The following is a 12,289-nucleotide window of genomic DNA, read 5'->3' as shown; positions in this document are numbered from 1 at the left end:
CCGGACCCACAGCCGGGCCTCCGCGGCGCCGCCCCGGAAGCGCACGGGCCGTCCGGCCCAGGCCCCGCCCCGGGCGGCGGCACCGGCGGGCAGCGCTGCCCCTCCGGAGCCGCTCCGGGCCGGGCCGGGCCCCCCGAGCTCCGTGCCCGGCTGCGTCCGTGTCTTCCGCCAGCGAGAGGTGCCCAGTGCGAGCGGGGAAAAGGCACAGCTCACAGGAACGCCGCAAACGCACCTGTCACCGCTCGCCCTTCACAGAGCTCCAGCGCCGGTCGCCGGTCACCCGCGGCTGGAGGGACGCTGCTCAGCAGCACAACATGCTCCTGCTGCCCTGCAGGTCCAGCACGTAAGCTCTGCCAGTCTTAACTAGTGGCTGCTACTAATAATGTCAACAACTACTAGAGACGTCATAATCTACAAATGACATCATCATGACAGATTGCAAGAATTTGAGTATGTTTTAGGGCAGCCACTGCTTCTGCCTCAACAGGATCAAGAACATTTAAAAAAAGCCTCCCACCTTCCCCACAGTGAAATTACAGGTTTGAAAAGACATGAAAGGTCATCTAGTGAAATGTGACTGTGACTAGAAAACACAAAGCAGGCACACGTGGGGACAGAGATATGGTGACAATCCTTGTCCAAGAGCCACATGGAGTATGAAAGGGGTCTTTTAACAGGCTCCAAAGCAGGCCCCAAACATATTCCTTGTGTTCAGATCCCACCACACCTTTCTAGCATCTGGACAAGCATTGGCTGCTCATAACTAACACGCTCTCTTCTCAGGCTGGTATTCCACAGGAATTGCTCAAGTGTTTTGCAACTGTCCAACCATCTTGATCTCCAAAATTTCCTGTAAAGTTTTTTCAAAACATGGCCTTACTATTTTGTGTCATCTGATGTTGCCACGGCCAAACATTAAGAATCAAAACATTCTATCCCACTGTATTGGTAGAAAGCAACAAGGCAATTTTAAATCATTAAATATTGACTCATTTTATTAGTCACTTCATAATTTGTTTCAACCAAAAGACAATACACACAGCAGAAGTCTAATGCATCCCATGTAAATGTTCACATCTGTTAAGCTCCTCACTCACCTATGACTCAGCATTTACCTAAATTTTTCACATCTCAAAAATAGGTCTCCAGAATTTCAAGTGCCAACAGGTGCCCTGCCTCAAATGGTATGTTTTTCACTTTAAATTTGATGGGTTTGTTGGGGGTTTGTATTTTAGTAGTTTTTTGTTTGCCTTTTTTTTCCTCTATACTGTCAAAGAGGTGGGATGGGGCTCTGTGTAAAATTTAAATTACAACATCACGAAAGAAAAAGGATATACAGGAGTAGAGTGAAAGTTAAAAGGGAAGCAGGCCAGCAGCTCCTTCCCTCACAGCCTCCAAGTAGAAAATAAACACATAAAATTGCACCAGCATCACTGCTGCTGCAGCTCACAGCTAGTACCAGCCTTAGGCAAGGCACTGGTACCTTTCCCAGCTGCTTCAGTATCTTCTGAGTTTTAGATCCAAGGTACTGTAAAGACAGTCCCCTCACTGCTATTGCTTCAATAAGTTGTTCAAGGCCATATTTTGTGCCATCAAGACCTGGACAAAGTCGACTCTTAGGACCTCTCCATGTCTTCTCCCCCTTCAGGCCCATTATGGCCACTATTGTTTCTGTCATTTTTTGACTGAAAATACATTCACTTAGAAAAAGACATCCAGTCTCTCCCAGTTCCAAAGCCTCCCATGCAGATACTAGTAAGATTAGCCATGAAGTCCATATCTTGCTGCCCTTATATTCCCCTTACACCGAAGCAAGGAAAACGTTGACCAGACCCTGTAATTGTTGCATTCAACCGGCGGGAAGAGGACTCAGCGTGTGCTTGGAGTGCCTCAGACGTGCGAGTACTCTCCAGAGGAAAACCACAGCAACAGCACAGAGCTTGGAATGCACATGGGGGTCAAGGAGCAAGCAGCATTATCTGGTATTGCAGATAGGGGAAGGTGTGAAGCCTGGCCTTCCTTCTTGTGTAATGTCAGCATCCATCCCTTAGTGAGGAGGGGAGAGCTCCAAGGACAACTGGAATGTTTGGCTGCTATAGAGGAGTACTTCATAGCCAAGGGATGGCTTCCTGCAAAGTGTATTTTGGGTACACACTGGCCTCCTCCTGCTCGACTCAAATACAGGACAAAATGCCCATTTCCCCACAGACACAGTGCAAGGGTGGCTGAAGGAGCCAAGAACACAGAAAGAATTCACCCCACAAGCTTACCAGAGACAGACAGCTGCTCTAGGGGACAGAAAACAAGCATGACGAGAGGGACAACATACACTGTTCCCAACTCTGCTGCAACAAACTGGCCAGGCGAGAGACCATTTTCTTCTTCCTTCCCATCTAATTTCCTGTACCAGTGCTCTTTCCCAGCAAAACCAAAGGGAGAGTGAGGCATGCTGGCTTTCAGTACGAGTGATCATGTACAACTCTGTGAAGAGAATGGTAGAGCTTATGAGGAGTTCAGGAACCAAGGCAAAGACTTCCCATTAGCTTTTTATCCATAATGCTCTCAGAACTCACTGGGGTATGGATTTAACACACTCAGTCTTCAACACTGAGTATTAGCTAGTGGGGCAATGAATAACCACAACTGCAGTGAAAACGATTAAGCTAAATGCTCAGCACCAGAAATGGACCCTGATTCAGCCATTTCCTGCAAAACTGCCTGTTTCATGATGCTTCCAGCTAAGCACAGGATAGATCTCTCCACTGATAGCCAAGGCATGACCCTACCACAACCCAAAGTTAATTTTAAGGAAATCATATATTGTTCTTCTAGATTTTATAACCCTACTGATGCCAGTTCCAGGAAAAAAAAAAAAAAAGCTCTTTGCTAATCCAAAGGCCCAAAGCAGTTCAATCAGTTCAATCAGTAAGGTAGCAAAAATACCCTTCAAGAGAAGATCAATTTACTCCACTACACATGGACCAGCACTTAAATTAGTGTCAGTCCTACATTATATTGCTTAATGCAGTCAAGACCAGACCAGACTGAACAACACTCAGTGGCCTCCTGCTCCCAATTCAAGGGCAGAACAGGTCTTCAGTTTTCCCTAAGTACACTGTGGATCACTCTTGCAATATTTTTGGCAAGTTCTGGAGCCCAGTGTTAGCACTTCTGTGGACACAAGAAGCTATGTCTAAACTTGTGCTCACAGCACTCAATGATTTGGAAAGCCCTAAACCAGAACTGAAGCAGAAGTGCCGAACCTTCAGCTTCCCAGCACATTCAAAAATGAAGACCTAAGATATATCCTAAAGAGCACTGAACATCTGGAGTTTGTCACACTGTGCTCTTGTCTGTCTTACACATCACCTCCTAAAGACTGCCCAGAACTGCACCACCTCCCAGGAGTTCCTGCAGGGACATCCCTGAACACAGATTTCTGTGAGCTCAGAGGGGTACCAACCAGATCTTGCATCTCTGGATCCAAATACTCAAACAACTGGCTTCCGTTCAAAACACAGCTTAGTTACTTTCAGTCTGAATGTGAACTGGCACATTAATTCTGAAAGGGGAGCAAGGATCAACTAAGTAAAAAAATGGGAAAAGGTCTCTTTAAACTGCATGGTCTTTATTTCAGTGCCAATATTACAGATACAACACAAATATCCCAGTCAGAAGTAACTCAAATGGAACCCAGGGGGTCTACAACAGGCTCTGGAAATAAAATTGGGGAGAAGTTCTGGAATAACCAGGAAGAGCAACTTTGCAGCATAGTCTGTGATGAGTCTCCCAGCAGGAGCAAAGCCCTTGCCCAAAAACTGATCTACAAAATTGAATGTGTCTTTTCTACCCATAAACCACAACTAATAGGTTGAAAGACTTTGAAACCGTATGTGGTAGAAAACCAGCTGCTCCTTTTATCTCTACATCTCTCATAACTCACTTCACTTTCTGGGGAAGCTACAGAAGACTCTGAATCTGCATGACTGTGCCTACTGATGGAAGGAAAGAAAATTCAGGTGTAAGGGCTTCATTTTCAAGTACAGCACCGAAGCAATTTTACCAACTCTTACCAGCACCTCTTCTCCTGCACTGTGTTCCAGGTTTGCAGATGAACTCCAAAGGCCTCACTTGCTCTTGGTATGCAGCACATAACTAAGAAGTGCGTGTATACAATAATGCACTGAGTAGGTCATAAGAAGCCTCCAGCCCCTTAAGACCTAGGGGATACAAGAAGAAAGACGAAGGGCAGCCTGGCATTCCCCAAGACCCCATCTGAGTCCCAGATGAAAATGTGTGAAGGAATCCAGCTAGAAATGAATGACAACACGCCTTACCCACCCCAGGGAAAAACAGACAGCAGAAAGAAGGAGCAACTGCTCACTTGCTGCAGAGAGAAGAAAGTTTCCCTGCTAGAAATTCCAGACTTCTCTTCCAACCAGGCTGTGTTCCTTTTTGAGAGGGAAGGAGGGTGGGGAAGGGGAGAAGGGAATGTTGCTTCTGGCTGTGAATGCATGTGTGAGGGAGTGCACAGTAGCCCCCACAAGCCACCAGCCTCATCAGCAGAGGAGAGGAGATTAATCTTAACAGATATGCTTCAAAGTCAGCAATCACTTCAGGAAAATTCCTCCTCATCAGCAGGTCTCTTTTGTTCCCCATGCCCATGGTGCAGTTTGGGGGATTGCCAAGGATCACAACCTTCTTCCCAGAGTTCTTTTGATTGGGTGGGATGAGAGTAAGAATGGTGCCAGAGCCTCATTGCCAAGACTGAGGGGGGAAGTTGTTGACTTCTGCTAGATCCTGCATTGCTGAGCCCTTGTGATTATATGTCAACTTGATCCGCATACGTAGTTGTTGCTACAAGAGAAAAGGGGGAAACAAAAAAACACAAAACAAATTCAGGTCTTCATTAAAGGTCAGAGACTCCCACCTCATCCAGTTCCTCTCCCCCACCCCACAAATACTCAACACTGACTTTTCCTGAACACAAGAGCGTGTTGGTGTGTGCAGGGTGAGCTATGACACTGCAGATAAACGCTCCATCTGGTGGGACATTCATCGGTCACTGTTGTTCTCAGATCAGGTACAAGCTCGTAGAAAAGTTACAGCACAGCTTCTACCCATGTTTGTGTCTGCACTGGCCCTGCTCTTGCAAGCACTGAAGTCCTTAAATACAAAATTAACCTCCTTGAAATTCCAGTTAACAACAGAAAAAAGCAGGTGGCAGATCTGTACTCTGTTGCACTGCACTTGGGCCTGCAGGGAGAGATGGGCTGTCCATTCAATGCAGCAGTCTGACAACTTCAAGTACTGCACAGCTCAGCAGCACTGTGAAGGATATAGCCTACGAAAGACTGGAAAGAGAATCTCTAAGAACATTCCCTTCTGCTGTAACTAAATGATGAAATAGCTCAGAGATCGCTTTACACTGTCATTTGGCTGTCACTCAGATACCAGGGGGCCCTTAAAAACAGCTAGAGTACAGCATGCTCCAGTTAGGTTCCCTATTCTCTCTCTCAAAAAATCCAAAAATAAAAAGCCAGAAGTTGATAATTTCTGTCTATTTTCTCCACACCTACAGGCAAATACACAAAAGGGATAGCAGAGGGAAAAAAGGAAGACAGTGACTGCTTCAACAAGGCTTAGGATAAAGAAGTGATGCTCTATGACTAATAGATCAACATCACTGTCACTTTTTGGTTTATTTGTTGTTTTGGAAAACTAGCCATTAGTTTCAATCCAGCATGATGGCCTTATTTTGCACCTCTGTACTCTGAAGTGTTCCTAGGAGTTGTGGCATTCCTACAAGAAAGCATGCCACTACCCTAGCTGTGCTTCACCTTGCAGGTCCCATTCTGGCACATTACAGGAAAATACCTAAACCCTTCAGAAAGTAACTTTCAAGGTGATCTTTGAAGGGTGCTCTACAGCATCACAGAGAAACTGGTAACAGATGTATATAAGACACAAATAATTAAGTCTTGTGGCTTAATATAGGCAGAGGTGAGCAGACTACATGGAAATAGAGGAAGATGCATGGAAACCACAAAAACTATGTACTAGAAGACTGACATTCAGTGAAACTTGGGCTGAAATTTGTGATTTTTTTTTCCTCGCTTGCACATCAACATAGCAGAAACACTTTACATCTACAGCACTACATCAGTTTTAACCTATGAAAAGCTTCACATGTTTTAAGTTCCTAGAGTCATTTAGGGTCATAAGGCTGTTTCAAAGAAAGAAATATGATCTCAATTTTATTTTTCTTTCTGATGCCATCTGAGCACTTGCAAACCCTCTTAAGGAGGAAATGTGGGCCACATCCCTCCCTCCCCTCAAGTCTGTTGTGTCCCAGTCTTGAAGCCTGTCCCTGAAGGCTGTAAAACAAATGGAATTACAATTACATCACTCCTGAAGATGCTTTCCATCAACTATTTAAAACTACACTCATCACATTAAAAACAAATGAGACTACTTAACAGACAATTTTAAGAATATGAATCAAGCTGCTTTTTTGTGTAAAAATATTTCAATAACACCACCACAGATAGCAAGAACAAATGCTGAATATCTTTATGTGTCAAGATGCTTGCCTTCCAAACATTACTTTTACAACCCATAGAAACACTAGGTTAAGCTCCTCTGGCCATTTGAAAACTTAACCACTGCAATGCAAGACATGAATGACTTCAAGATAGCAAAGCTATTAAACTGTTTTAGCAGTATAACCAAATAAAGACCAAACCTGCGTCCATAACCTCCTGTGTTTTTCATAACTTTTTCCTAACTCTAACTGAAGTGACTGCCATGAAAAATGTATCATTCACTACCATGACTCCCTACCTCTCATCAGAGATGCACCCCTGACTGGCATTAAATGAATGATTACAAGACAGTATCTTCAACAATTCTTCTTGGAATCACTCACCTTCTGTGGATTCAGGACTTTAATGACCTGTGTGATGGTCCCAGAATTAAATGCAGGGATGACACTGCTGCTGGGAGACAGAAGCTGCAGCTGGAATGTCTGAAAACAGGGCAAAAAAAACCCCAATTTGATCTGTAATCAAGTAAGAAGTGACTTGTTTGCACTGAAAGGAAGCAAGGAAAAGTTCAGTTTCTGGCCCTGAATAATCAGTTCTTGTATTCCCTAAGAACAACACACTCACTGGCCCACCTGCTTTCTATGCAAGTAGGATCCAGGTAACAAAAATAATAGGAGCTGAGGGCTTACTGCAGTGTACGAAGACCAGCAGCAATGCTTGCTTCCATGTGTTGCACTCAGAGGAACAGTCAGCACACCTCTAACTTCAGGACTGTTCTTTCCCTATTCCTTCCTACGGTAGGTGTAAAACCTACTTGAATCCAAGTTAGAGGAATACTAGTTCCTAGAAATGAATGTACTTTCCCAAATTTGGAGAGCATTCCAGTAACATGCTGCTTCAATAGTCTGCTCTGCTATAAACTAGGCACTATCTGTCACTCGCATTTTGTGCTGCAGCTGAGTGCAAGGGGAAACAATTCACTTCCTTAAATGAGGAATGCCATTAATCACCATATTGTGACTCATTTAATTTTTTATAAGCAACTAATAGCTTCAAAAGATTTTTTCTTTCATGTATTCATAGCTACAAAAAACACAGTATATTTCTTAGAAATTAAGAATAAAGGGTATGATTAGTGTCTCCAAAATACTGATTTTGACCCAAATGTTTTTTTTTTTTTCCTGAGGTTTAGCCATTTTTCTAGAAAGTAGTGATTTCAAAACGCAATTTTGTCCAAGCAGAAGTGGTCCAATTTGATTAGAATCTGTGTTTTATTGCATTTACAACATGTACTTTCAGAAAGAGATGACCTAACTGTACACTAAGAGAAACTTGGAAGAGTTCTCAGCCTTGTTTACCTTGAAAGTTTCTATCTACATGAAAGCACCAATTAGGAAGTGTTTGCAACTGGCCCTTCAACTTCTCACTGTAGCTGCCCTAAGTGGCTCTACCTTTGGTACTGCAGCTTGGAAAACAAAATCTGTCATCTCCAGCTCTGTGCTGTTGGAGGCCTGTATCGTGATTACAGTGACACTAGGGTTGGTGTTCGACCTCTCAAAAGTGAAGTCAATCTTCAGCCCATTCTTGTTGTATGCAGTAATGGAGGGGATTCCTGTAGGAAACAAAAGAGCAGAAGACCTACAGAATCTGGAAATCATTCTCAACATCATAGTATGCACTGACTTGGCCCCAGACTCTTCTGAAAATTAAACACACCCCCATGTGCTCCAGTATCTATGGCACACTTTCAAATTGCCTCCCTTTAATTTTTTTTTTCTACTATTCCTTATTTCCTCTTCTAGTTAGGTGTTGGGGCACTTCAGGCAAAGGATTTACAAGGTCCCTAACCTGCAGCAATATCATTGAAGAGAGGCTGAGTTGTAAGTCCATCGAGCAGGAACGGAGGCTGTGCTATCTGGGGTGCAGGGGCAGATACTGGAGAACCTACAAGAAATGTTGAAGGATTAATACTTTGCTGTCAGGAAATGAAGAGTAATTACTCCTTTGCCAAAGACTGACTGCTGCATTTTGTATTTCTTTACATGAAGCTCTATAAATCACCTGTGTTGTCATCCTCCCCTTCTTTGCTTTCAAGAACTAGCAAGGATTCAGATGGAATTAATTCCTCACATCCCACAGTCCTCTCTGTAAAGGCTCACAGCATTCCCAAACTCAGGTGTGAAAATGCTCAAGTCTCACCAGCTAATCATGCAGAATCAACCTGTGACTTCATTCCCTAACTCCCACCTGCTAATATGGATCTTGGTAAGAGTAAATGTAAACACTAGGACTTAAAAGACAATGAAGAAGTAGCCCACCCTCATCCCATCCCAGGGACGAGAATGTAGATGTCTAAGAAATGCAGCCTGCTCACCTGTTAGGTTGAGGTCTCCCAGGAGGTCAAGCAGCTCCCCACCAGCAGTGGCTGGCTTGCTTGTAGGTGCAGTGGGAATTACAGGTGTTATATCACTTCCCCCCAACAAGTCCAATAAATCATTTGCCTAATGAGAGAGTGGATGTAATACTTACATATATTCAACGTTCTGCTACTTTTCCTTGCAAATGCAGTGTGTTCTATTTGTTCTCAAACTGAAGACCACCAGAGCTGATGGCCAGTTAGAGGGGTTCTTAGTTTCACTGTGATCCCATGCCCCACAAGAAATCTAGTTTCCATGCTTGAGGGACTGAAGAGATAGGGAATGACTGGGTTCATGCACACTAAGTTTGGGGAATCACAAGATATTCTGAGCTGGAAGGGACCCACAAGAATCATTGAGTCCAACTCTAAAGTGAATGGCCCATAAGGGGATCAAACACACAACCTTGGCATTATTAGCACCATAACCAACTGATACAATCCCACCCTGCTCCTCAGCCTACAATGACCTGTCCCACACACCTGTTCTGGACATTAGAGCCATCAGAGCAGAGCAATGATACAATCATCACCAGTCAGAAACAGCAAAGAAGCAGACAGGGCGAGGGAGATGGTGTCAGCTTGCTGTAGGCACAGGCTGGATCGTGGTCTGACAGGCAGTGGAAATTTATCCTGGCTCAGTTTCTGTTACCTGGTTAGCAGGCTGCAGTCCAGAGGGTGGAGGTTTGGTTTCCAGTACTGCTGTCTCTGTCTCTCCATTGGTCTGTACAATCTCAGCAGGGCCATTTGTGGTGACTTTCTCCATTACTGGCATTCTCTCAAGCAGTGCTGGCCTGAAAGAAGCTGACATAGTTACACTGTGCCATCTTCCTGCATCCCAATCCAAATACTATGACATTCAAGAGCTGATATATACAGGAGAACCTGTCTTTTCCCTTAAGTTCCAACACAGGGGAACTGCAAAACTGCATGACAGTTTGAAGCAATCCCTGGCATTCTGTGCTAGTGCAAATACACTAGTTGATAGCTAAAAGACAAACAAGGCCTCCTGTCTCCTGCTTCCCCCCAGCACCCGACAAGCTCAGGCTCAAAGCAGGACAAATTCTTTGGCAGACAATCTCTGATCACAGAACAGTAACACAGGATACATTAAGTCCTTAAAACGCTCCCTAAGCCTGTAGAAGGGAAGGGATTCTAGTTCCTCTGTAACCTTAACAAAAATCACCAAAGTTCTCACAGCACACTGTCATCCACAGGAGATCAGGGCAGATAATGATCCTTTTCAAACACCAAATCTCTATCAGCACTTACCTCATGTGATCATATTTCTTGAAAAGTGCATTATATTCCACAGCTCTCTGCTGCAGCTCCACATCAATGCTGCTGCCATAGATGGAAACTACCTTCTTAATGCGACTGTTGGGGGCAAGGGAAAACAAACACACCATGGAATTAGCAGCAATAAGCAAGGGATTAGCATGTGTCATCCTGAAGATGATACTGAGTTTCTGTTCAACAGGAGTCCACATAACTCATGTAAAACAGCAGTATCCATGTATCATCCATATATGAACTGTCCCTTCACAAAAGCATCAGCAGGTGAGTAATACACCACCTTAGGTATAGCATTAAAAAGCTCAACTACCCACAGTGAGAAGTGTCCAACAGGAAACAAGGCTATTTTTCTCTCCAGCATCCAAAAAAGGAACGAGAAAAAATAGTCCACTGAAAATAAGGAGTTTTCAAGAAACAGCAGAATGGATTAAGTTCCCACACAGCAGAGGGCATCCCTAGAGAAAACAGTACCCCACAGCTGACATTTCCACCATGTGAGCAAAGGAGGACTGTAAAAGCCAACAAGTAAGATGATGACTCTTGTAAATCACAAAAGCAGAACACGTTCAAGGAATACTCCTACTGAAGACAGCTGACGTCGGTATATTTGCAACAAAGCCCTGTGCAGTGTACCACCAAAGGGTACTCACTTGACAGTGCAGGTGAACCTTGTGGAAAGCTTCATGATGGCAGTGAGAGCATAGCCTCGTGTCACAGATGCGGACATATTAGATATCAGGACGCTTTCTAAAATATCAAGAACTTCATCCTCTGTTACCTGAAAAGGTACAGTGAGGTTAGGCTAAGACAGAGAGGAGGTTACAGCAAGCCTTCCAGACCATACTGTAAAAACCTGTCTCTTGCCTAATGGCCATGTCACACTCCTCTGCAACTCTGAGCCTGTAACATTATGTTCAGAGTGTGAGAGACACGCATCCAGGTGGAGATCTTATGGTATGAGTTTTAAAATACAGTTCCTGTTTCACACATTGAAGAGCAGGTTTATCACTGAAATACACTAAGACCCTAGCAGATTTCTTTCAAATCACTTGGCACTAAAACCACACCATTCTGCCAGTTGTAGCAACACTCCACACGTCCAGTATTTATACAGTCCATGCCTGCAGCAGGGGAAGGAGATTCCTGTCCAGGGTCCATTACCATCATGGACATCAGTGCTAGGGAACTGCTGAAAGCACTCCCTTCACCTAGCCAGCACCAAGTGGGTCCAGCCTCAGCCAGGTGTGCAGTTGCAGCTCCTTCCCAAGGCATACCTGTATTGGTTCCTCCTCTTCACACTGACCGGACACCAGAAGATCTCCATACTCTCCTATGCACCAGGAGGCAACTTGTACCAGGGGTTGCTGTTGGAAGAAAAACCAGAGAAAGCTAAGAGATGCCTGCATGATAAATTAAACCATCCGCATTTCCAGAGGCAAGCTTAGCCTTCCACAGCAGAAGAAAGAGGAATATCTGATTCAATCAAGAATTCCGTAAGAGAATTGGAGAAACTAAAAAGAACACAAATTTATAGAAGACATACCTGCTCAGCAGTCTCTCCCTTGGAGCCAGACAATGTGATGCTGGCTTTCCCTGAGATGCTTAGTAAACATGCATAATTACTGCAGTACTACAAAGAAACTGAAGCCAGCTGCGTTTGGTTTTACCTGGGAGTAATCTCCAAGGATGGCTTTGTAGAGTCTCTGCACAGTGTAGGCATGCATCTCCACGCTATTAGTTATTAACTGGATCAGATTGGGAACAGCATCATCACGAACATAACTTCCTGCCTGCAAGAACAATTGTTAGGTTTTACTATCGACCTTCTTAGAGTAACACTCAGCAGCTGTGATACCCTTCACAAAACCACCTGATGCATCTGGAAATAAAAATCAACCCTTTCATCCATGAGCACTTTATGGTTGACTTTGAGCAACCTCAGGGGGGCAGAAGTACAGGACAGTACATTTACCAACAAATGAAGCTATACTCAGAGAAATCCACACTACAGATACCCTGAAACTGCAAGAGG

General features: G+C 44.2%; 1 protein-coding gene across 1 annotated transcript in view; it reads right to left on the bottom strand.

Moving 5' to 3' along the window:
- Positions 1–967: 967 nt before the first annotated feature.
- Positions 968–12,289, bottom strand: part of AP1G1 (adaptor related protein complex 1 subunit gamma 1) — a 37,838-nt gene continuing 26,516 nt past the window's right edge. Inside the window, exons 15-24 of the mRNA XM_066557134.1 lie at positions 11,925–12,047; positions 11,532–11,621; positions 10,908–11,035; positions 10,234–10,338; positions 9,614–9,755; positions 8,920–9,046; positions 8,394–8,489; positions 7,997–8,157; positions 6,929–7,027; positions 968–4,857 (exon numbers count right to left, since the gene is read on the bottom strand). Coding sequence (XP_066413231.1) covers positions 4,756–4,857; positions 6,929–7,027; positions 7,997–8,157; positions 8,394–8,489; positions 8,920–9,046; positions 9,614–9,755; positions 10,234–10,338; positions 10,908–11,035; positions 11,532–11,621; positions 11,925–12,047 — 1,173 coding nt within the window. The 3' untranslated portion in view covers positions 968–4,755. The remainder of the gene's footprint in view (positions 4,858–6,928; positions 7,028–7,996; positions 8,158–8,393; positions 8,490–8,919; positions 9,047–9,613; positions 9,756–10,233; positions 10,339–10,907; positions 11,036–11,531; positions 11,622–11,924; positions 12,048–12,289) is intronic.

Source organism: Molothrus aeneus, chromosome 11 (assembly GCF_037042795.1).
Source record: "Molothrus aeneus isolate 106 chromosome 11, BPBGC_Maene_1.0, whole genome shotgun sequence".
In the NCBI taxonomy this organism is placed as follows: Eukaryota; Metazoa; Chordata; class Aves; order Passeriformes; family Icteridae; genus Molothrus; species Molothrus aeneus.
Note: the sequence above shows the minus strand (reverse complement) of the source record. Positions and strands in the feature narration are given on the sequence as shown.